At 33.8% G+C, this 26,400-nt stretch overlaps 1 protein-coding gene across 17 annotated transcripts in view; it reads left to right on the forward strand.

Moving 5' to 3' along the window:
* Positions 1-26,400, forward strand: part of PTPRD (protein tyrosine phosphatase receptor type D) — a 1,183,295-nt gene that overhangs the window by 1,100,092 nt on the left and 56,803 nt on the right. For 10 of the 17 annotated variants that reach the window (XM_052700439.1, XM_052700441.1, XM_052700444.1 and 7 more), the window contains 3 exons: positions 5,189-5,308; positions 7,320-7,417; positions 17,837-17,960. In XM_052700439.1, the coding sequence (XP_052556399.1) occupies positions 5,189-5,308; positions 7,320-7,417; positions 17,837-17,960 (342 nt within the window). The remainder of the gene's footprint in view (positions 1-5,188; positions 5,309-7,319; positions 7,418-17,836; positions 17,961-26,400) is intronic. The other 7 variants (XM_052700447.1, XM_052700448.1, XM_052700454.1 and 4 more) reach the window with 1 other exon arrangement.

A 26,400-nucleotide genomic window follows, 5' to 3' on the forward strand; every position in this document is an offset into this window, starting at 1 on the left:
ATGACAGTGATTCTGAAAAGTAACACACTCAAGTATTTTATTAGTCAGTTATGCTTCCATTTATTAAACATTGTTTTTCTAAATACTTTTTGGTTTTGTAGTCAAGAAACACAAGAGAAATCCTTAAAATAGTATTTAATTTTTATTAATGTTTTATGAATAGATATTTTGTTTTCAAAATTTCCATAATTTTGATCATGTTGTATTCCAGCAGATTTCTGTTAGCAATATGGTTGCACGCAGTTCTGATTAGTTGCTAATTATTTACAGAATTTTCCTGATGAATTATGTTTGTCAGAACAGTGGAACTGGGACTAAAGACCCAATATCCACTGTGCAATTGTAAGGCAGAGGTAGAAAACTAAGTATTCTGAGGCTTGCCTTAGATTTTCCTTAATTTGTTCCAGTATGGTAAATGTACATGAATGCTCTTTAGCAGCAGAGGCACCTCACTGATCGAAAAAGAAATGGAGAGAGGTATACTTTTCCTTGCAGCACTCTAGTTTATTTGGGAAGCTAGCAGTTTTCTGTGAAGCAGAGCAATTGCAGTGCATTTCTGATAGGAGAACTTTCTTTGCTCTAAATCATTTTTCACAAAATGGAGGATTCAATTACCAGAGAAAAAAAAAAAGAAAAATAAAAGTATATAACATAGAAATCAAATTATATTTTTTTCCTAAGAAACATAGACAGAGATCAAGCCATTATGATATTCTGCATGCAACCAAATAGCAGGATCCTATCTCATGAGATTTATCTTGCTGTGTAGCACTTCGTAATTATCTTGTTCTTAATATGAGATTGTAGCTGCAGTGAAGTCAATCCACAGTTCCTATGCTAGCAGAAACAGACTTTCACTTAATTTGCACTAGGATACAATTCTATTTAAATCTTCCTGAATTTACCTTACAGAAGTTATATATTTCTGGAATGTTTATTCAGCTCCACATACTAAGACTATGAAGTAACATGTAGGACAAATCTTTCCCAAGGCAAATGTGGACAAAATACAGAAAAGTATTAGAACACTAGGTTTGTAGTTTCTGCGTCAGGATTGATGATTTGACTATTACTATTGTTATTATTATCTATTTATTTAACTTTTGGAAGTATCCACATTTTTCTGGAAGCTTTTCAGGTGCACCAGTTGCTTGTAATAAAGAAACCAAAAACAGAAACAGAAAAGTTTATGATAAATCCATGATGTGAAGAAATACGAGGGAAGAGCATATAAATTATGTTATGTGTTGGTGCATTTAGATTGTCAGTTCCCATTGGGAGAAACACTCTCGGGGGGAGAGAATGAGACTTTTAAACAAGCTCTTTTTGAAAATTCTGGAAATCATATTTTTGTTCAAAGAAGAGAAAATCGGATACGACTACCAAAATAATTCAGAAATTAATCCCTTGTTGTGTTAATTTGAAATTCTAACTTCTAGTTAGAAACACAAAATACTCTCATCACAATTAGTTATGCATGGCTATTTGAAAGAAATTATCGGAAAGAAGTATTTTATCTTCAGTGATATCTTCACAGTGATTTTGGCAACACTTATGTTGTACTGGTAATAAAATTGTTACTTCAATATGAAGACATAATAAAAATACACATTATAAACTGCCAACACAGAAAATATCTTGCTTTCTTATCACTTTTTCTCGCCCTGTCAATAAGAAATTACATTCCTCTCTGATCATTTACTTACCTAAGGCTTTTCCTGTCTTACTTAGTCCATGAGGAATAAAATTCATTTCTGGCTTTTCTACACAGTAGGTGGAGCAACTCCACAGAAAACAAAACAAAACAAACAAACAAAAAAAAACCAACCTGACATTTTGTCTTAACATTTGGAATAGCCCACAGTTCTACATCTGAGAACAAGATCCCATGTCCATATGCGTAATCTAAAAAAATGTATATTTTTCAGATAAGTCCATATGCAATTGAGTAAGTCACAGCTGTGCCAAGTTTTCCTTGAATAAACACGAAAATAGTCAATCTCTCAGCTGCACAGGGGATTTCACTTATGAGTCTCTTATTCTTCTGTAACTACAGTAGCTGAGGGAAAGTCACATTCTTTCCATTCTACAAGTTTCCAGAAAATATGGGATTAACATCCATGTGCAAAAATTTCAACTCTTTATGCCACATGGGAGAGTAAAGATAGTTTCATCAGATTCCATCATTCAGTTTCATCAGGGTTCCATCAGATCAGGAAAAGCAGCTTTGTGCAGAGGAGAATAATTGATGTTAAATACTTTGAGTGGGTTATGAGAGACCTAAGGCTTGGGGAAAGAATTCAATCTGCCAATCAGCCAAAGAAATGAATTGATTAGTTCCTGAAAAATGGCTGTTTTTCTTCTCATTTAAGTGCAATATGTGTCACGCTTATAAGTAATTTGCTTAATTGGATGCCAATTAAACAATTATCTCATTATCTCTTATGAGCTAAATAAGATATTTGAAATACAAGAAAAAATAAAATAAAATAATTGCAGCCCCAAATTGAAGATTCTGCTTTTTAATTTGGTAACTAAATGCTCATTAATCTCTTAGTCTTTGAATTCCGTAGGAAAAAATTACAAGTAACAAAAATGGAAAAAGCGAAGTCTGGTTTTAGTCACCTCTTCTAGGAGGAAAGTTCTTTCCCATGACTTTTCGTACACCATTTCTGTTTGTTGTGACAAGATGATAAACTGAAAATAGAACTGATATTTTTTTCTCCATGGCAAAACCAAATGAATATAGCTTCCTCACAGTGAGCTATCCAACATGCTTTTTATACATGTGTGAACTTGTGTCAGATGAAGGATTTAAGCACCTTAAGTGAGATTTAGGTTCAGCATGCAAAAAAGAACCAACTTTTCTGACTTCTCAATTGTTTGCTATCTAACCTAAACGTAATAAAAATCTGCTTTAGCTGGAAGGTGGAGATTAAGATTCTGCTGCTAGCCAAAGTAATTTTTTTCATCTTTGGGTATTAGACAGTGATCTTGCAAGAGTCTAATGAGCCAAGCAATTTCCAGATCAGGGTCTGAGGACTTTTCAGACTATTTTTCACTGTAGAGAGCTTTTATAGCTTACTAAAAGTGGGATGTTCCACTTTGATACCCTAGGGAGTTTGGCAAGTCTAAGTCTGACACACAAGAAGAATTGCTTTTGTTACAGAAAAGCTAAGACACCTTAGAATTATTCTGGAATAAAAGTGGCTTCATTTTGCAGTATTATATGCATGTGTGTAACTATTTTAAAACAGTTATTGCAGAGTAACATATTTCTCCAGAGGTTGTAAGTTTAGTTCTGTATGCAAGATCACTCTGAGTTAACAGAAAATTTAAAGTAATAGTGATTTGTCTAATATAAGAAAGGCATCCTGAATAGATTTTCATGGATATCAAACTCCTACCAAAATCAGGACCATCTTTCATCTTTTCAATTTCCTGTGTCCCAATTTTACATATGTTTTTATTTTTCTGATAATAGAAAGTATCAACCATTACTGATTCCTTCCTCCTTCTATAATGGGACAGCATTTTAATGTAGATTGGTATGTGGGCCTGCATCTTTGTAAATGAATAAAAATGAGTATGTAATAAATGAATATTTAAAATACAAAAGTGATAATTTGATTTAGGTCTTTAATATAATACATTTCAGAAAGAAATATCTCTGAAAATAGTATATCTCATTTTCATTTCATCTGAATAGTGTTCTATATTCTAGCAGATGTTCACTATATTTCCTTTTTTAAATACTTTATTATTTATTGTGGGCATGTCAACATATATGTCCAGATTTATAAGTAAGTTCCACAGATGTTTTTAAAAGCCCTTAGCATAAAACATTGACAATAACACAAAATCCTAATTTAATACCCTATTGTCAAGGCCGAAACGTCCATTTGTTTCAGCCAGGTAAAGAGTTGCACTGTGCAAATATAATGCCTGGATAAAGACTGCAAGTAAATTCTGACCTTACCTTCCCAGCTGTGGCTTAAAATTTTGGCACATATGGTACCGCATGTTTCTTAGTTTTATGTTTACCACAGATTAATCAGAAGATATTTATAAACATTAATTTAAACATACATTTTAATTCTTGTAGTGGGCTACTATACTAGGCTGTGTAAGATCAATTAAAAACAGTTTTCTACCAAGTCTGGAAATAAATGCTCATTACAAATACAATTTCAACTGTATTTTGCATGTTTATTTGTTTTCTTTTTCTCTTAATCTTTTTTTCAGTGTTTCTTTCTCCTAATTTCTTACTTTAAAGAAAGTCTTAAAGCATGAATTTGGCATGGTATTTCTTTTGATTTTATAGCATGTCACAAAACCTGTTGAAATTTAACTGTATTTTGTCTGAAATGCTTTGTGTTTTTTGTAGCACACGTTGATTTATGTGGAGAAGTGTCGGAAAATAAGTGTATTTTCTTATTTTTAGCCACAAAAATAAGTGTGTTTACCTGTGTTTTGGGTGGGGTTTTGAGTCAAGTTGAGTAGGAGCCTTGTGCTTCTACATGAGATCGTAACATGTTCATTCATAACATATTCTATTATGATGCTTCTTATGATTCACGGAGTGATTACATAACAAAAGATTTCTAGCAGTTCTTTTTAAGAAAATAACAATTTTTAGCATCTTGGTAGAGCATACTTCATATAGTATTTGAAGCAAGTTCAAAACTGTTTAAATATAGTAAATCCTGGAGAAAGGGTGTTTATATGTGGTCAAAATTATCAAATTTCAGAAGTGTTAAGTATTTTTGTTTTCTTACAAAGAAGTTTTTACATCGAGTTTCAATTTGCACAAAATGTTTAATATGAGTTCTCCTTTTAGGAATATTAGCTGGCATGTGGAGGAGCACATAAATAAGAACAGTTTAAAAGTACTGAATAATCAGCATCTTTAAAAAATAATAATAATCCTTCACAGAAAACTAATTATTGATATTTTGATGCTGGTGTTTTAGTCAGCTTCATCATGTATACAACAAGTTCATCTCTTTGGTTTTATGTCCTTTATATTTACTATAGGGTAATTGGACCTCTAAACATCTTAGTTGAGTTTCCAGACTCTGTTTTGTGCATGTCTGAAGTGCCTGTATGTACAAGATTGATTGATTATGGTGATCTACTACTGTTACTAATTTGTTTCCCATTTCCAATTGGCTTTTACTTTTTGCAGCTTTGAGCAGTAATTCAGTCCCCTACGCCTCCCTGATTGGCTCTGTGTCCTCCCTCTCTAGCCAAACTACCACTCAGTCCTTATATGATAATAACTCTCTCCCACGATTCGCTCGAAAAGGTCTAAACATCTTTGTCTCTATTATTTTCTCTGTTCAAGCACTGTTTTAGATGTACATCAGTCCACCTCCATTTCTGGATCAATCTAGAGTTCTCTTGTGCCTTTTCACTGACATATTTTCCATAGGGGTGCTTGATCTGGATCAATGAGCTAACTGTTAGATATCTGTCACCCACACTCTTCTGAGAATAAGTGAAATTTCAAAGAAAATGGGAGACAACCTGAACTGATTCAAATGATTCATTATAGGCTGATTTGTTAACTGAAATTTCTAACAATTAGAGATGAATATTCTGTTTTTTTAGTTGACTGGCAAATTGTTTTTATGTCTACTTTAAACACTGTTTCAACATCCCATATGTGCTATGAAGGTAATAAAAAAATATATGTTCATAGAGTCAGATAGGGTCAGTGTTGCTGGACATTATTAGTATTTTGCTTGAAATATCAAAGAAACAAAGAAAAGAAAAGAAGAAGAAAGAAAGAGAGAAAGAGAGAGAGAGAAAGAAAAAAAAGCTATAGTGTGACTGTGTTGTAATCACATGGTCATTTTCAGCTACATTATAGGAAATGCAAGTTAACTGTTTTAGGCATGTTCTTAAAATTCACGGTGACAAAGCAAATGACATTGTGCAACATGGCTTCCAGCTTGAGCCCCCTTGAGTCATCACTGTTTTCCTTTTTTAATTTCAAGAGATTCTGGGGTTCACTAGTTTATTTTTTCTAGCCAGCTCTTATTTTCCACAAGCATTTGAAAACTCTCTTCAATTAAGCATGAAGAGAAGAATGAAACCAGTTGGATGAGGGTCATGGAGGCACACACTGAAACAATGCTGTTCACAAATTTTTCCTGTCAGATCTTCAGCTGGCAGATTATGCTAGTTGGCCCCACATCTCTTCTGTCCTTCTTTTGCCTTGCTGTCCCTGTACTCCCTTCTTCACCCATATCTATCTCTGTTCCCCAGCTCTTAGTTTTATTTTTTATTTAGTATCTTCTTCAGTAGACAAAGATGTTTACACCTGAAGTAGATTGTAGGTACTTTTGGGGGTTGATAAATGGGGTTATAAATAAAGTGTATTTTAAGGTACTAGTGCAGTCAGTATGTGTGTCCAGCTAACCTGTACAACCCCTGCTTCTACAATCTGCTACTAGTGAAAACATTTTTGAAGTTCTGTCTGATGTCTGATTTTGTCTTCAGTGACCGTTGTCTAAAAGCAATGATGCATGCTATTCTAGTCATTTGTATTTGCATGTGAATGTCAGTAACCTCAAAATTTCATAAAATATTTTCAGTATTTTTAATTTAGTCAGAATGCATAGTCAGTTCTCTAGACCTTGATACATCATTATTAATTCTCAAGCTATCCATTTCATTTTACTTACATTAATTTTATGTTAGTTTTTATAAGTTAGTTTTCTGTTGGTTCTAGGTTTCTTTGTTTTGTACCATTTCCTTTGCAGGTTCAGGTGTCTGCGGTTACCTTGGTAACCTTCATCCCTCAAGTTCATTTTTCTTGATTATGCATAAGTCACTTTGCTTTCTGTCAAAATACTACTCTTTCCCCTTTAGGGCTCTTTCAGTGTCTGTTTCCCAGTTCATCTTCCCTCATCTAATTCAATGCAGTTTCCATTTCATATAGTGCAGGAGAAGAAGTTTGAAATGACGTTAAGAGTCATTACTCAAAGCAGAGATCGACATCAGATCTAACTGTTTCATTTTTCCATGCCTAGATAACCTCATTGACTCATCTCACAGTAAATTTTTTCCTTTACACTAGGAATGTTAGCTTTGGAAATATGCTTGGTGACTTCTTTTAATTTGGCTTCAGAGCTCATCTATCCAGAGCATGTTGTGCTTTGAGTAACCAAACTATTTGCCTGCTCCCCTCACTATGACATCTTTACTATTTATACATTTCTAGCCATTATAATTACAACATTGTTTTATTTCTTCAGTGCTGTCATCACTGTAGTTTATTTTAAATTTGGTTCTTCTTTCTTTTCCAACAGGTATGGCCAGTCACCCCCCAATACCTATCTTGGAACTTGCAGATCATATTGAAAGATTGAAAGCAAATGACAATTTGAAGTTCTCACAGGAATATGAGGTAATTTATTTTTTGCTTCTCAAATTATCAAAAATATCATGGTTTGTTTGTTTGTTTGTTTGTTTGTTTGTTTTTTCCTCTAGGCTTATCCCTGATATGTAACCACCATGGTGATGCTATTTTTGGACAATAAAGCCATGGTAAAGTAAGTCTACTGTGTAAGATAACTACATCAGTGAGGTGGCTCCTTTTCTTCTAACAATCTTTTTGTAAAGATATGTGTCGAGCAGATTCTGTCTTCACATACTTGAAGCAGTGTTTGAATGATACAGCACTTTTCATTTTAATGCACCACCATCCATCTACTCTGTAGTTAAAAGTTCCTTGGGTTATTAAAAAATTATCCACTATGTTGTTAAGTGTTAACAGGATCATATAGTCCACAAAGAAGAAATTACAATCCACTATGTTAATTTTTCATGGATTAAAGAATTAGCACTTGCCTGATACATGTGGCTGCTCGACAGTGAGATCCTTTAAATGTGTGATGTATTTAGAGTCGTGATGGGAATTGTTTAAGATGAATACCTATTATTGTAATACAGAAATATAACTGATGATTATTTAATTAAACAGTGATCAGAGTTAGGATTGTTCAGAAAAATAATGTCATTAGATATCAAAAGGTCTGTGTAGTCTCTATAAATAATAGAAATAAGTTATTTTGAAGAGCATCTCAAGGATCTTGTTTATTGTTGCAGTAAAAAATGTGAGAGTGTCTTTTTACATTTCTACATGAAAAAAAATTCTTAAATATAGACAAAGGATCAGACAGGGAAATTTGTGTAATGATGTTCAACGTGAGAAAAAAAAAACAATTAGTATTTAGTATGAATTTGCCAGTCATTTCGTGCTGTACTACAAAATTACTCCTTGGATTAGCTGTGTAGGAAACAAACAATGAATGTCATTACAATTGATACAATGTAGTATAATTTCCTTTGTTTACCTCTTAAATCATAAAAATAATCTTGAGAATGTAATCTTAACCATTTACCACTAGTGTTGCGAAGATGTGCTAAATTGTTGAATACTTGGTATCAATACTGTCAGAACTGTTTACTATATAAACAGCCCATATACATCCTATACTTCATTTTACATTGCTTTTTTACAAAATAAGTCATTTGGGGCAGAATAATCAGACATTAAGGATTAAAATGTGACCAAATATAGGTCAGCATCAAGCTTTGCTTACGTTGGTTTGCCCAAGGAATAGTCAAAAATTACCTTTAAAATCTCAACTTTAGAAATGCCACTTTGTTTCTAACTGGTCCAGAGCTCACCCATTTTAAAACAGAATTGCTGAAATGCTCTGCTATTTGATTTCATGGTCTAGCGTAGGCAGTATTCTAAGGCTGCAGTTTGGTGATCAGCATAGGTCATTTCCCTGTCTTGGCTGTGCATTCCTGTTGTTTCTCTTGTGCCAATACTGGCACAAACACACGTGCAGCTGTTCAAGGATTGTCTCAGGAAATAGATTTAGATGAAAACTAATTGTTTTATTTTTCTTTGCTATTTTCAGTTGGATCAATTCCCTAAGCTAGCTCACCACATGGTTGTGTGAGCTCTAGTGCCAGCACAAGGGAACTGGTGGGAACATTTGTTATTGGGGGTTGGGATCTTGCCTTTCAGCAGCAGTTCTCACTGATGTCTCTTAAGAGTAACTATCAAAGCAAAGATGGGTACAGATGGTAACAGTTCAGTTATTGTCACTTCAGATTATGTTTGAACTGGTAACACAAAATGGAAAAGAGAGATGCTTTGTCTTCTTGAGTTAAAGGCAAAGGTAAAATGTAGCAGGAAACTACTGATTTTTATTGCTTGTAAGAAAATACTACGTTTACTTCTTCTTTGGAGATACAAACATTTTTCATCAGTGGTCACATATGTATATGTGTATGTATATATAACTACCTTTTTCTCCTCACACTCCATTATTTCTATTATTTTTATTATGAAATTTCTTGCACTACATTTATGAAATTCTTATGAAATAGACTGATAGTGGTCAACAGCTGTCATGAAAATTCTGTAATATCATAACATAAAAAAATAAACATACAATTTCCTGATACACATTCACTTTTCAACCACAGCTTCTTTGGCTGGTTCCATTACAAACAAAGCAGTGTTTTAATTTTTTTTTTCTTATCTTACTTTAGTTACTACTTAGAAAGTATTACTTGTCCCATAACCTGTATGCATCTTTTCATGTTATTTGTACACATTGTCTTCTGCAAAAGTATTCCCTCAACACCTGTTCCCAGGTGTTTTTCTTCAAGCTGACCAAAAGCAACCTCTCTCTTCTACTTTGACTACCTCTTTCCCAAAAGGCACCCATCTACATATTGTCTCCTCTCCCAGGCCACCTTTGGAGGCCTAGGTCATGAGAGGAGACAGGACTATTTTCTTAAAACATTCCTAAATTCAACTCACAGATTTTCATTTAACTGATAGAAAGATTTTGAAAAGCTGGGTTTTATCTTCTTTGTTTTTGTTTTTCCTCAACAGTGTTTTTCTTTTGTGAGCAAGAGGATTCATATGTTCCTTTTTGTGTTACTTGAAATCTAGTTGAGAAAGAATGTAAAATGTCCATTAGACAAATGTGAAAATTACACACATCTGCACCTTGGTTTTGAAAGGAATACATGGGGTTAATGTGACAAGTTGGTAAAATATATATTACAGAAAACAAAGTGGCTGTACGTTATAAGATAGTATAGGCTTTTTTTCCTCAAAAAAAAAAAAAAAAAAAAAAAAAGGAAAAAGAAGAGAAAAGAAGAGGAAAAGAATGAAGGAGAGGAGAGGAGAGGAGGAGGAGGAGGAGAGAGGAGGAGAGCGGAAGAGAGGAGGAGAGTAGAATTTCAGAAAATAATGTGGTAAAATAATGTATTATCTAATGTAGACGATTTGACAGTTTTGATGCAATTGATTGAAGGAGTTCATTCTTCTACATGTATTAAGAAACTATTTAATAGTGTCTTCTTCACTCTCCTCCTACCCCAGCTCTTAGAAGGGAAAATAAAGAGAACAGTGTAGATATCCTTGTAATTCTCTCATAACTTTACCTTGAATACCAGCTTTCGTGGTAGGATAGAGGTGAACCCACAAGGTTACAACTATTGCAAAATTTAAATAAACCTATAATTAATCTTTTTAATAAAGTGGTTTTAGCATAGTTAGTTCTTCTCAATAAAGTTCACTTCTACTTATAAGTAAATTTTCTATAATCCTACTTTAGTAAATAACACTTTAGTGTTAACTTGCAATATTCTAGCCTTGGAAAAAAAGTTGGTTTACCTTGTTACCACAACATATCATTTACGTCATATATTTATTTTGTATTCTTTATCTGAAATAGAAGTTTTCTGACTGAAACATATTATTATTAAGCTTCTTCTGGCTCTGGCAGTTTCAGTGGGATTTTAATGCAGTTCAAGGCTCCATATGGAGTTCACAGCTGCTGAGCGGAAAGACATATTCAAGAGACTCACCTTTATATATCATATCTTATTCTTAAGCTTTAGAATTTAAAAATAAAGAGTGGTCATGGAGATAGGACTGAATCAGAATATTAAGATGCTGACTATTTTTATGCAATACGTGTATTAGATTACTAAAGTAATTTCCTCCTGTGACATAGAACAGAAAATCTATTCCTCCAAAGCAGATTCCTGGGTTTTGTGTAGTTTCATACTTGTCATCTGAGATCTGCGGTCATTCATTGCTTTACACCCTTAAGAGATTAGATTCAGAATCATACTTTTTTTTTTTTTTTTTTTTGTGTGTGTGTGTGTGTGTGTGTGAGAGGATCTGTCATAGTAACACAAAGGTTGCAATATTGGCCTTTGCATGCTATTGCATGATTTTTAGAGTATGTCTGTATGTCTGTATGCTGGTTATTTAATAAGATAAGTTGTATATTATCAGTGTTTAACACTGATTATTGGAAAAACTAAAGGTGTATTTTGATTCTGTTGAACGGTGCCATGCTAGTTAGTTTTACTGTCACTTTTCAATATCAGTTGGAAGGATCTCTGATAAGAAAACAATTTACTGAATGTACTACATTTCTTTTTATATCTCAAGCTTCAACAATATAAACCCTGGACACTACTAACACATGGTGTGTTTTCTATGGAAAAAGCAATTATAAGGCTTATTGGTATAAAACACTTTAAAAATCTATGAAGATCAGATAGCCTACTTAATGAATCTGTACCAGAAACAGGTGCACTTAACTTCCATATCATAACAGATAATACTGACTTATAGGCAAAAATGAATTCATTCTCAGGAAAAAAAAAAAAAAAAAAAATTCTGTCTCATCTGTTATTACAGTAGCTTCCTCAGTAGTTTTTGTTTGATTGTTTGTTTGTTTGTTTTTCTAAAATTCAAAACAGCATTTATTGATATTCTACATTCTACATTCTACATACACTAATTGTTTCTATTAGTGTAGTCAATAAACTTTTAACAATTTTTGCCTTTTTATTAATACCACATATGTTGTTGCTTTCACAGAGGTTGAGGCTACAAAATTTCCAGCTACAATAGTCTCTGAGCCAGTAAGGTAGTTAAGAGTGACAATTTTGAAGACATAGTGCAGGAATCTGAAATGGCAGTAGTCAAGATTAATAGTAATGTATTATAATCTTACTTTGTGCTGTGAATGCCTCTTTGGACTAAGACCATTTATTTATGCTTATATAATTAAAAGAATATTCAGATACAAGAAAGCTGATGTTAATATACTGTAATGCTAGATTTTGGACTGATAGCTAATGCTATTTGCCAAGAAATTCCATGGAGATTGTTTTAAAATCCATGTATTATAATAAATTTCAGCTTTATTTTACCCAACCAAAACCACAGGTATATGAAGGAAGAGAAACATAGTCCATTTCAGTAAGAAAAATCATTCAAGAATATAGTATATAGAGATTGTTATATGTAAATCTTAGTTTTATGAGGTTGTTGTTTGTTTTTGTTTTTTTAAAGATTCATCTGTGTTTTTTAGTGTTTATGCAGGGAAAGGAAGAAACCAGTGGAGAAGGCTTTTAAGATAGATTCTTAAGATGCATGGAACAAGTCTTATTTATTCCTTTCACACACACACACAAAAGTATTGCTGACAGCATTTTAAAAACATGCTGAAAACTTAAAGCAGCACCAATGTTCTCTGTGAGACTGTTAAAAAGTTATAAAGAATTGCTTTATTTCACATACTCTTCCAAAACAAAACAAGAGGATGCTTTAATAACAGGAATATTGAAACTATTGAAGCTGTTCTTTTCATTCTTCATCTGCTCCTAGTACTTTTTTCCTGCTTGAAGTGGAGTATAATTCTCTGTTTTCAACACTCAGTTATTTCTAACATAACTGGTTATGATATCACTCGCAGAGGATTTTAATCATAGATGGAAAATAAATGAATTTCATCTTAAGGTGGAAGACAAATACAAAATGAGTTCTGAAAAAAGTTTTCTATAGCACTTATGTAACAGAAATTCATCTTCAGAGAAAATTTTCCTCCTTAAGTGCACTTCAGTAACATATAAATGTACCTTCTTAGATGCCATTGGAAAATGGCTTTATGCAAATCTAATTTTGTCATATGATTACTGCTTGATATGATAGAGGAAATATCTTTGTTCTCAAGAAGAGCTGGCAAAAGCTTTAGGTGTGGTTCAAGCTGCACCAGGGGAGATTTAGGCTGGACATTAGGAAATACTACTTCTCTGAAAGAGTGGTCAGGCAGTGGAATGGGCTGCCCAGGGAGGTGGTGGAGTCATCAACCCTGGAGGTGTTCAAGGAATGTTCGGATGTTGTGTTGAGGGACGTGGTTTAGTGAGAACTATTGGTGATAGGTGGATGACTGGACTGGATGATCTTTTAGGTCTTTTACAACATTGGTGTTTCTGTGATTCTGTGATTCTGTGTTTATGTCTGCTTTTGAACAGTTTGCCATATTCCACTGAGATTCAACAGGAAATCTCCATGCATTTTCAATTCAATTTCTAGGACAAAAATGAAAACCCATATGTGAACACCAACAAAGTTTTCATGGAAAAAATATGGTTTTGTCCCCTATATCACTTGAGAATGGCAACCTTTACTGTATGCGGTGAAAAACTCTACCTTAGAAGCAAAATATAATTCCGTGGGCATGTTCACATGAGGTTGTACTAAAGTTCAAGCATTATGTCTTTGTAATGCAGTGTGGAATTCTCATTCTTTTAACTAGTTTCCTGAATAATATAATACTATCTTCTTGTAGATTCATTAGCTATATGAAATTCTTAGTGCAGTTACTGACACAGGTAAAAGGTGAAAATGTTCTGTTTATAGGTAGTTGGGTTTGTGAAACTTCTGTAGTAACTAGCAGTGTCCCCTACACACAAACTCAAACTTGCTGGCTCTTCATTTGTTGGTGTAGCAGCCCTTACTAGAGCATTTTTCCATGACAGCAAGCATCTTACACCAGGAAGTTTATTGTTCTCCTTCCTTTCTCAGTATTCCATCAGTATATACTCTCAGGTGACTCACAATGTTAGCAAGGAGCATTTGCTTGAAGGAAAACTTCATAGTGAGCAGATGTAGAGATTAGTGTAGTGAGTCCTTCAGAATTCTTTCAGAAACACTTTCTTGTTACCATGACTCATAGTAAAGGAACTATTTTATGTAGGATGCATCATATACATATTTCTCAAGTATTTTCCTAGTTAGAGTTGGTTTTTTTGTTTGTTTGTTTTTTTCTCTCTGCAGCCAACCGTTTAGAACAGCTGAAAGATTACTCAAAGCATGGGAGGGTAATAACAGTATTATGGATATCTTTATTTCCTTTGCACAAAGCAGCCATACTCCACACTTATATTAGGAAGAAATCTGGTTCTTTGTTAATGACAGCTTTATTGAAGACAAGCTTTCAGAATGAATATACTAGAAATCCTATTAAAGTGCCATCCATTAAACCATTAAACCACTCATTAAAACTGTTAGTACAGACTTGTTATTCATGAGTTATCAGTTTTTCACACTTCTGAAATGTGTCTGCCAATACCGCTCTACTCTTTGTTCCTGTATGGCTATTAAATCTGAGGAAATATAGATTGACATTCTTTTGCCAAAAAAAAAAAAAAAAAAAAAAGCATTTATTGGGACGGTTGTTAGGCCACAAAGCTGTTTGGATTGGTGAGAAAAGGAGGAAAGATTAAACTGCAGGCCCATTTGCTCCATTTTGATGTAATTTATGCTAACTATGTCTGCATGAGGACTCAATCATTGAGATACACCATCTCACTATACATCACACAAAGAAGTAAGTGTGGCATATAGTATGCTGCTGTGTTTTAAACATCCTCATCTACTTCTATAAATAGTTGACAAAGAAAGATACTGTTTGATTTTTTTCAAGGAATGGAAAACATGCTTTAGATCACCTAAATATTAAGGACTGAAAAATAGAAGAAGAATACAGAGCAGATAAGTTTAAGCTTTAAATACAAAGTGTTATTAATAAATTACAAACAAACATAGGTACATAGGTAACTATTAGTTATTTATATATTAACTATATATTAAGCTACATATTAACTATAAGTGTAATATAGAGCTGATGTTCTTTCAGATAATGGGCAAAAATCTATTTAGAACATGATTTTCAAGTGTAAACAATTATTAAAAAAATTGTAAAGTATTCATCATATATAAATTTACTTTAGTAAAAACAGTGAAGATCAGGTATAGTATATCCTTCTGTTCAAAACACAAAAAAATGCACATCAGCATTACTTCTTGCTGGGGATGCATGTAAACAGTGTATTTGTGTATGTACCTCTCAAAAAAAAGTAGTAATGGTTGGCCTAGATGTGATTTATTCTGGGTCAAGTAATTGCTTTATTTAAAAACAAAACAAACAAAAAAAAAACAAACAAAAAAACCCCTGTTTATATACAGTTCTTTTAAAATATTTTGAATATCTTTGATTTATTTTGGAATTACTATCTTCTTCATTATTACTAGACCTCTGAATAAAACACATATAACTATGTAAAATATTGAAAATATAGCCAATGAATGTCCTGAACAAGTTTCTATATTCATAGAAACACAGAATTGTTGAATGGCTTGGATTGGAAAGGACCCTCCCTCACCCTTTCTTCATAAGAGGGGTGTTCCAGTCCCACTGATCATCTTCATGTTCCTCCTCTGGATCCCCTCCCAACAGTCCTGTGTCTTTCTTGTCTTTACATAGGGGGCAACTTTCCCACTTCTCCTACCCTGCCTATATCTTCTAAAAACCATTAAGCCTCAACTGTTGTGTTGTAGTATTCCATTTGTTCAATTCATTCCAACATGTTTCTATGATCATGATTTGATCACCATTTCTAATTGCACTACTGTTTCCGTCTCTTTAATTCCCATGATGTATGCATTAGTGTAGAGACACTTCAGCTGAGCTACCAACCTTGATACCTTCTTGGAGGGACCCTCCCTCGTTTCTTATTCCCTGTTATGTCTTGAAGTGGCTCTGTTCCCTGATTCTTCTTTGCCTCTTTGAGTGGCAAAGTCTAGAAAGTCTATCCCTTTATTCCTTCACATCTAGTTTAAAGCTTTGTTAATCAATCCAGCCAGCTTGCTTCCCGGAAGATTGTTGCCTCACCCAGTCAGTTGCATCCTATCTTGTGTCAGCATGTCCTATCTCTCAAAGTTGCATCAGAGATCATAGAACCCAAAGTCGTGATCCGTACCATCCAGACATCCATTCATCCATACATCAAATAATTCACCTGATTTGTTTGCTTCCTTCTTCTTTTTTTCCCATTTCATAACAGGGAATACAGAAGAGAACACTGCCTGCAGGCCTGATCCCTTCAAAATCTTTCCAATCTTTCTTTAATGTTTGCACAGGGACTCTGTGACCTTTGTGTCAGGCATTCAGAAAACAGGACTTTTCGAAGTAATCTCAAGAAAGAAGCAACATCATTCTCACAAAACTGAAAAAATATAAGATATATAGATTCTTAAGAATCATGCATATATGTTGATGAAACACTTCTAAAGTCTCTGATGATACAGAAAGTAAAAAAATACTTGATTCATTATGACTTCTCAATGTAAAGTGACTTTCTATACAGCCAGTAACATGGTAGACATAAGCATGTACCATCTACCATTTATTTAGCATTTGCCCAAATATATATATACATCAATCTTTGAGAAAACAGTACAGCACTGAGTTCTCCTTGTGAAGCATCAAGGAATAGAGGAAAAACTTCAGTACACATAAATCTGTTGAGGCCAAAGGTACTTCAGTCAGGGCTACCCCAGATGTGTGTACAGATTGAGAGAAAAATTCATTGAGAGAAGTCATGCACAGAAAGACATGGGGATCCTGACAGATGAAAACCTTGACATGAGCCTGCAGTGAGTGCTTGCATCCCAGAAAACTAGCTGCACCTTGAACTGCATCAAAAGAAGTGTGGCCAGCGGAGTGACCAAAGTGGTTGTCTCACTCTCCTCTGCCTTCAAGAGGCCCTACCTGGAGTACCATTTCTGGGTTTGGGGCTCCCAGCACAAGAAAGAATAGAGTTGCTGGAGTGGGTCCAGAGAAGGGCCATGAAAATGATCAGAAGACTGAAACACCTCTCTTATGAAGAAAGGTGGAGGGGGCTGATTTTGTTTAGCTTGGAGAAGAGAAGCCTTCAGAGAGATTTCATTGTGGCCTCTCATTTTTTAAAGAAACATTTATAAAGAAGATGGAAACCAGCCTTTTAAATGGGAAGATATAGATAGGACAAGGAAATAGAAAATCAGCAGTCATTACACTTTCCCTTGCTCCCTGATTGGTAATGATATGAAGTCTTGGTCTAGAGCCAAAATGAAAAATAACAATAATAATAAAAGAAAAAAGAAAAATTTGTCAGAAACAAGATTTTTTACTTTTGGAAAAATTCATCACTTTTACTTTTTATTTAGTAAGCAGGATAATGAGTTGTTTGAACATGTACCTTTTGTAATAGATCAATTCAAAAATATTTATCCACCTTCTTCCTGGTGTTTTTAGGATTTCTGACATTTTTTTCATTCCATGTTATATTGCTCACTTGCAAAGCAATGAAAAAAAAGTGATGGATAGTGTACCCTTGACTTTCTGAAGAGAAGGCAGTTACCTTGGATTTGAAGAGCTTATAATTAAAATTTGTGATGAGAATTTCAGATGCATAAAATCTAAATGCTTGAGATGATACTATACAATATGCTACTAGACATGCCAAAGTAATAATTTTCTTTCAAAGTCAAAATGTTTTCATGGTAAAGTGATTGGGGCATATCTTTTGTAAACTTCATAAATACAGGTATGTAGTGTTTATATAAAATTTTCTGTTCTTCCTCTCTTTTTCTCTTTTTAAGTCTATTGATCCCGGTCAACAGTTTACATGGGAACACTCTAACCTGGAAGTAAACAAACCAAAGAATAGATATGCAAATGTAATTGCATATGACCATTCTCGTGTTCTACTCTCAGCAATTGAAGGTAAGGAGAACTTTACAAGTAAATTAAATAAATACTAAAATCCACTGTAATTCTAGCTCCAAATATCTTTGCATGTACAAATAAAATAAAATAAAACAAAACAAAATAAAACAAAATAAAATAAAATAGATTTTTAGTTAAAATTAGTTACTGCCAGTACATTTCTTTAATGACAATCCTCTGACTTTCATTTGCAGTAGTTCACTATGAAACTGCACTAAAATTGACGCAGGGTCACATACAGCACCAAATGATAATAGCACCAAGTCTCTGCATGTATCCCAAAGTGTTACCCAAAGTAAACCATCATTGCTGTTTATTTGTGCTATTTCTGGAGAACAAGTAGAGCAATTGTAAATGAATAAAGGTTCTTACCTAGCAACAGCATTTTCAATACACTTGATTATAGTGCTTCAGTTGCTTAATCTAGAAAAATAAATCTATTCAACTTTGTGTTTTCAGGGGAAATATAGATATCTGTATTAAAACTTTATTTCTTTTTTGTTTATAAAGTGAATATTAAATAAAAATATTTAAACAAATGTACTTATGCAAACATTGTTGTAAATTGTTGGAAATTTACTACCAAAATTTTGGCAGAGGAGTATAATTACTTTCATTTTATCTTTCTTGGTCATGTAACTCCAAAAATATGAACATTTTAGATTCTTGACTTAAACTGTCAAAAATGATCAGCCTTAGGTATTTTACCTGTTTTAATAAGAGCTAAAGCAACAAATTTCTTGTTTTCACTCTAGGCTTTTTTTTTGTACCAGTTTTGTCTTAATATTAAGCTTCTTCCAGTATGTGGCCAGATTTTCATTTTATTCTACATCATTGACAGTTATTAAACATGGTCAGAATAAAACAGCTTATATATTAAATTGGAATGGTTTATATGAGAAAGAAAATTGTCTTAATTACTTTAACAGTGCTTGTGTATGATATATAAGATCTTGGGTATTCAAGGTCATAGTTTGAAACTAATATGCTACTAGTTTAACTGCAGAGAATTTAGATTTACAGTTATAAACAGTTTCTTTTTGGCTACCTCAGATTTGATGACATTGGATACAGAGGGGGCAATATTTATATTCAACAATTTTATTAACAGCTGCTTGGTAATGAAAATAGCAGTGTCAATGACTGAGGTTTAGATCTTTACTTACTGCAGCTAGGTTTGAGGTCTTGATTATACAGATAAGAACTTCTCAAAGATATTAGAAAATTCAGTGGTAGACTTGAAGAATTTGCACCTGGTAATCTTCATACGTTTGTTCTGTCTCTGAAGCTTGAGATGTAGTATTTGCAACATTTTTTTTTTTTAATGGCACAATATTTTGCACTGTTTAGTAAAAAAAAAAATAGTAGTGGTATAGAGCACTGCTGCCTCCCGATAGAACTATGGCTCAACACTGATAAAATGTATTTTAATTCATGTTATATTCAGTGCAGTTCGAGAAAAGTATCACATTCTGTATCACTGAAGAAGAGAAGTGGATACATGGTCAAGAAAAATCAACAATTGGACAGCTGTTCTAAATTGTTATGTAAAGTTATTTGAACAAAATGTTTAACCTAGGAATAAGTCTGTTTAACAAGATTTTCACGGGGCAAAGAGTTGTGTAGCAGAGGAAGAAGAAAAAAAAAAAAAAAAGAAAAGAAAAAGAGGAAAAAGCCTAATTGCAAATCCATTTATTCATTAATTTTAAGCAAACCAAACTTCTGGGGTTAGAAAGTTCTGCCAGGTTGCCCTTTTTGTCAACGATTCATGAAATTTGGCTCCCTGAAGCAAAACCAAGTTACTTCAAGAATAAGAATAAAAACCTTAGGGGAAAAACAAAAAACAAAAAAACAAAACAAACAAACAAAAAAAAAACCCAAAAAAATCAAAGTAACAGAAAGTATTGAATTATACAGTATACTTGGTAAAATAATAAATATTAAGAATATGAAAAATAAATAAATCTCATTTATGAGTACTGTAATGAGCAGAGGCAATATATATTTATAATGTTTCTCAATGTCATTAGGAAGTTAACACTTCCAACACTAACACTCACTGATTTAAATAAATAAAAATACTATAGCCTTATGGGATGTCAGTATTGGACACAGAACAACAAATGAAATTTTGATCCATCTGGTGCATAAATTCCCTACTAGGGAATCATAGAATCACAGAAGCAAAGAATAATTAAGTTAGGAAGGGACCTCTTGAGGTCATGTGATCCTTCCCATCTGCTCTAGTGAGGAAATACAGAGCAAGTTGTGTAGGAAGAAGGCTTTCAAAGATCACCCAGGAGAGAGACTTCACAACTATCCTGGGCAACCTGCTCCAATGCTCCATAACCTGCACAATAAAGTACTCCATCCCGTGTTACAATTTGTGTCCATTGTCTCTTGTTCTGTCACTGGATATCACTGAAAAGGGCATGGTTCTGCCTCCATTGCATCCTCTCTTCAGGTATCTAGATAGATTGATAAGAAATCAATATTGTTAATATCATAAAAAAAAAAAAAAAAATCTGTAGGTTACTATACAGGTTAATCAGGGTCTAAATTTGGCCTTCACTGCATTGTGTTACAAATATATGAAGAATCTTTGGATTTCACGTATAATTGTTATCTGTAGTAATCTGGAGGCAGTAAGAAAACTAATACTGACAATGAGCCACAAGTAATCAGTTTACTCTTTCTAACTTGTATTCTACACCTAGTCACTCCACCACGGCTTTTAAGAATAAATATGAGAATAATTCCTTCGTAGTAATTTGTTAAAATTACCTGAATGCTGAAGTACAAGAGTCAGTGACTCTTTCAAAGTATTTATTTTGGCATCTTTTATAGTGCTCATTACACATGCAAATGTTCAGAATTTTATTTTTGTCCTGTTTTCTAGACTTCTATAATTGCCTATAGTAAGGAATTTTACCACGTAAATGCTCACTTTGTAATAAATATTTTTATATTTTTAAACTCAATTTTAAATTTTATTTCATCAGAGTCTTCTTGGAATGAAAACTCTGAATAGTTGTGGTAATTTGAACTTCTACCTGGTGGAAAACTTTACTTTGCAAAATTTCTTTTTCCATGCATTCTGGAAATTCCATCTCTCATGTTTTAATCTTTGGGTACATCAGAGAGGGGCATTTGAAAGAAAAGTGAAATTTTCTATTATAATGAAAAAATAAAAGAACATATTGAAGTCTACTGTATTCATCTATGTGAATCTGATCCCAAAATTTACAGATTAACAGAAAAACTAGACAAACGTAAAACAGCAAGCTATGTATTCTTTATCCTCTAAGGAAAAAAAAAAAAAAAACTCTGGGGAAGAAAATGATTAAAAGTTGAGTATTTTAAAAATGATTGCCAGTTCTTATAGTAGATGTCCAAGACTTAAGGTCTGCCATATGTGGCATAGCTTTACAAATGTCAGTGATGAAAAAAGTAAAAGATGTCAAATTCTATCATATTTTAGCAGGGTATAGAATCATAGAATGGTTTGGGTTGGAAGAGACCCTTAAAATTATCAAGTTCCAACCCCCCGCTATAGGCAGAAATACCTTCCACTGGACCAGGTTGCTCAAAGCCCCATTCAGCCTAGTTTTAAATGCCTCCAAGGTAGGGGCATTCACAATCTTTCTGAGAAACTTGTTTCATTGTCTCAACACTCTCACAGTAAAAAATTTCTTCCAGAGTTGTAGTCTAAATCTGCCCTCTTCCAGTTTAAACTCACTTTGTGTTGTCCTGTCATTACATGCCCTTCTAAAAAGTGCATCCCCAGCTTTCCTGTAGGCTCCCTTCAAGTATTGGAAGTTCACTATGAGGTATCCCTGGAGCCTTCTCTTCTCCAGACTGAAGAGCCTCAACTCTCTCAGCCTCTGCCCATAGGATAGGTGCTTTTGCCCTCTGATCACCTTCATGGCCCTCCTCAATGGCCCCTCCTTAGTCCAATACCTCGACGTCATTCTTGTATTGAGAGCCCCAGAACTGAATGCAGTACTCCAGGTGGAATATTACAGGAGCAGAGTAGAGGGGCAGAGTCACCTCCCTTCACCTGCATGTCACTCTTCTCTTGATACAGCCCAGAATACAGTTGTCCTTATGGTCTGCCAGTGCACATTGGCAGCTCATGTTGAGTTTCATCAACCGACACCTTCAAACCCTTCTTCTTAAGGCAGCTGTCAAGCCATTAACCACCCAGCCTGTATTTGTGCTTGGGATTGCCCTGACACAGGTTTGCCTTGCACTTGGCCTTGCTGAACTTCATATGAGGTTGAAATGAGACAGATGTAAGGCCAGGCACAGAAGTAAGACTGATGTGTCCTGTTATTCCCTTCATCTTCCTTTTTTCCCTTCTTGAAAATGTAGGTTATGTTTCCCCTTTTCTAGTCAGTATAAAATTCTCCAGACTGCCACTACCTTTCAAATATGATGGATATAGGCATGGCAGCTTCATCCACCAGTTCCCTCAGAACCCATGGATGGATCCCAGCAGGTCCCATGCACTTGTGCACCTTAATTATTTTTTTTTATGTGACATTTAGTGAATTTAAACTTCTACTACATCTATGACTATAGCATAAATGATTTATATAATGAAAAAAGTAAGAACCTACAAGTATTGTTATTAATTTGACTGTCAGTTAATAGTCTATTAGCATCAAGTGTTCAGGTCATGATCTCTAGATTTAGAAAAAAATCTGATCAATATATATCATTAAACAGCTCTGGAATATGAAAACTATTCTCACTTTCTCAAAATGTAGCCACATTGTATTCTGTTAAAAAATATAATTAAATATCATTTATCTTCTACAAGTATAGACGGCTATAAGAACTGCAAAAGTATTGCAGTGATAATAGGTTATAGAAGAATGATTTAGAGTATACTTCATCATGACAACCTCAGAAGCAATGCTTAAAGAAGTTGCATGGGTATAATTCTGGCCTGTGAATTCGCTTATGGTGTTGTAATGTAAAAACAAAAATTGAGTAATTTATTCTTCTGAAAACTGATTTTTTTCATGTATACATACCCATCTGGAAGGCTTCAGCAAAACGTCTAATTTTTAAATGGAGAATGAAGATTTGGCACCTCACAATTTACAATGCATTCATGTTGAAACTTGTTGAGGGTTTTTTTTTTCTTATAAATTCTGACTGATTGCACATATCTTATCAAACCAGAAATCATTTCAGTTCATTTAAGTAGAGGCACTGTGGCCATTTTAGTGCACCATTTAGTTACACAAACAAGAGGATACACCTAACAAGAATCATTTGTCAAATTAGTTTAGTGCTACTCATTCTCAGAGCTGGAACATCTTTAAATCAAGTTTCAGACAGCTGTAAACTAATCGCAGTATGATGACTTCATGTTGAATTTGGGTATCTGCTGTGCACTGTCATGCAAAGTATTGATATCACAGTGTACTATGTCACTGTGCCGTAAGAATGCTGTTGTGTCCCTGCACCATATAAGCCATTTGTTTTCATTTTGCTTTGTCTTAAAATTAGCAAGTTAAACATATGTTATGTTTAATATATTATATAATATATATGTTAGAATAATTATTGCTATGAAAAGCATCAGTGTTTTTTTCTTACAGAGCTTTTTGCTTTCCTGGCCTGTTTCTCGCATATTCTTTCTAAGAAACTTTCTGTTTCTCACCTTGCCTGCAGATATCCTACATCCTTTAATATATAGTTCGCATGTATTCCTTACATTTCACTTTTTCCATGTTTTCTTGTCTGCCTCTTTCAAATATTTTCTTTCTCTCCTCTACACAGTACCTTTCTTTGTCCTGCTTAATTTTGCTTATCCTGCAAACCATTATTTGATATTCCTTTATTTTCAAAATTTACTATAATTCAACATTTCACTCTGAGAATCCATATCTGTCACCTTCATCCTTTCTGTCTTTGTCAGATTCTTGTAGTCCTAACAATCTACTGATTTTCTATCACTTATTTTTTCCTTTCATTACATTAAGATGATACATACTGTATTTTGCAGTCTTAGTAAAATATTTTAATTTTACCAGTGTTCATTCTTACAAATAATTACTTTATTCTCATTACCTATAAGGACTTAAAGTTACAAAAAGTTGCTTATAAACATTTGTTACTGGTATCTACTAGCTACTCTTAATTTGGTTTTGCTCTGATATTGTTCAAAGTACAGATATTTATTTAACCCAAGAGTACAACTTCATCAACATTTTCAGTTTGTCATTACGTTGTTCTTGTTTACAAGCATTTAATCGTACTTCTTCATACTCTTTTTATGACTAACAATACATCTGTTAGAAAAGCAGCACAGAAACAGAGCTCTAATATTTTTTTTAAATAGAAAGACTGTCCAAAATTTAGAAGTTGTAAAGGCTTGAAATACTTTCATGATTTGGTTTCAGTTTGTAGATAAAATATAAAATCTAATTAAAGCTATTTAAGACTATAACTACCTTCAGATAACCGAATCAATAACTCTGAGGTCTGCTTTATTAGCTTTGCAGCGAGGATCCCTGTGTGTAAAGAGACGAACAATACTGACACGTCAGTTCATGAGTACAGACTCACCATAAAGTAATAGATATAGCGTTTAAGTGCTTTTTTCAACCCTTTACACTTGAATTCTGTCATTGGCTGATTTTATTTTATTGTTCATTCACTCTTTTTCTGTAAAAATTCAACTTTAATCTCTTGAGGTATTTGAAAATAGGGTATCGTTATAGCTCATCTACTCACCCGATCCTATTGTGTCTGTTTCCTGTCTGACAGAATAAGGAGGTTGTGTACTCTGGTCATTTATAACTAGAGCTGAAAAGGTTACTCAAAAATAGTTATAGTACAATTACAATCTGGAAGTTGACTTCTTATGCAGAAACTCTGCCTTGATAAAACTTGTAGAAGTCAAATCATACTTGCATTAGTTTAAAATAACACTTAAGGTAAGCCATTCTAAGTCTTAAGTAAATCCTCCTGATGCCAATAGAGTTAGTTACAGGTCATACCAATATTACTGAAGGCAGAATTTAGATGTTTTGTCTCCTCATTGACCCATGTTTTCATGGAAATGACCTCACTTAAATTTTACATCTGAATTTCAGTAATGATTCAGCAATTGCCTCTGTACATGTTGGTATGCCCTTCAGGCTATGCCAACTAACAAAGGTTTCCAGTGTACTGCAGTGAAACTAGTTGCCATGTGATTGTTTTTTGCACTATTGGACTTGACAGAGAATTTTTCAGCTTTCTCAGCTCAGAATAAGGTTATGAGCAGAAAAGGCAAACCAAGAAGTAACATTTTAATATTCAGATTTATTTTTCTTTGATAATTGTTTCTGCTTGGTTAGTGTAGATATTTACATATGTTTAGGTTTGGTAAATGTTATTTTTAACTATACACACCTCATTAAACCACTTAGGATAACACAGCCTCCCTTGAAGGCCTTGGTTTTGTAAATTGTAGCAATGTAGTTGATGAAGGAAAAATCAGTGTGGCAAAGTGCGAGACAGAAAGTTAGAATAGGAAAATGGTATTACAGAAAATGAAAAGAATTTGGAACATAATGTGAAACTGAGATCATGCATATAGATTGCAATAAGGAGACTCAACGCAAAAAATGAAAATAATACTAATGGGATAAAGGAAACACAAAATGGACCTGAGTGCTTGGAATTCTCTTCATCTCAGTCAGAGTATAATCCTATAGAGTCCTGTCTACTGCTGGTGAGAATTCTTAGACAAAAATCTTCACAGAGTGAATATTGTTTAGATAGTTGGGGTTGTTTTTTTCCATGAAATGAATTAGCTGAGTCATGAGTTATTGCTCTGGGGCTGTAGTGAAGAGACCTTCCTTTTCGTATCCCAACATTTTTTTCATGCACCATAATGCCAAGTAATTTTGCAAAAGGATTTTTCTGGCTAAAGAACACGTAAGACATTTTATGCCTCTTGCTGAAATCAAGTGGAAAATTCCATTTTAACCTAGTTGTGTATTCATTTTCTTTGAAAACACCTATAATTATTAATCTTGATTATCCTTCTTGCATTTTTGATGAATACAATCTGAAAACTAGCTTTACTTTGTGGAATCAAATAAGCATTTGAGTTGGAAGGGACCCTTAAAGGTCATGTAGTCCAACTTCCCTACAATGAACAGGGACATCCAAGCTACGTCAGGTTGCTCAAAGCCTGAGCTGAATGTCTACAGGGATGGAGCATTCGTCACATCTCAGAGCAGCCTCTTCCAATGCCTCACCACTCATCGTAAAAAAATCTTTTTCCTTATATCCAGTCTAAATCTCACTCTCTTAATTTGAAACCATTTTCCCTTGTCTTATCACCACAGGCCCTGCTAAAGAATCTGTACTCTTCATTCTTGTATCCCCCCTTTAGATACTGAACAGCCCCACTCTCTCAGCCTGT

This window comes from Tympanuchus pallidicinctus, unplaced genomic scaffold (assembly GCF_026119805.1).
Source record: "Tympanuchus pallidicinctus isolate F22 unplaced genomic scaffold, pur_lepc_1.0 scaffold4, whole genome shotgun sequence".
Taxonomy (NCBI): Eukaryota; Metazoa; Chordata; class Aves; order Galliformes; family Phasianidae; genus Tympanuchus; species Tympanuchus pallidicinctus.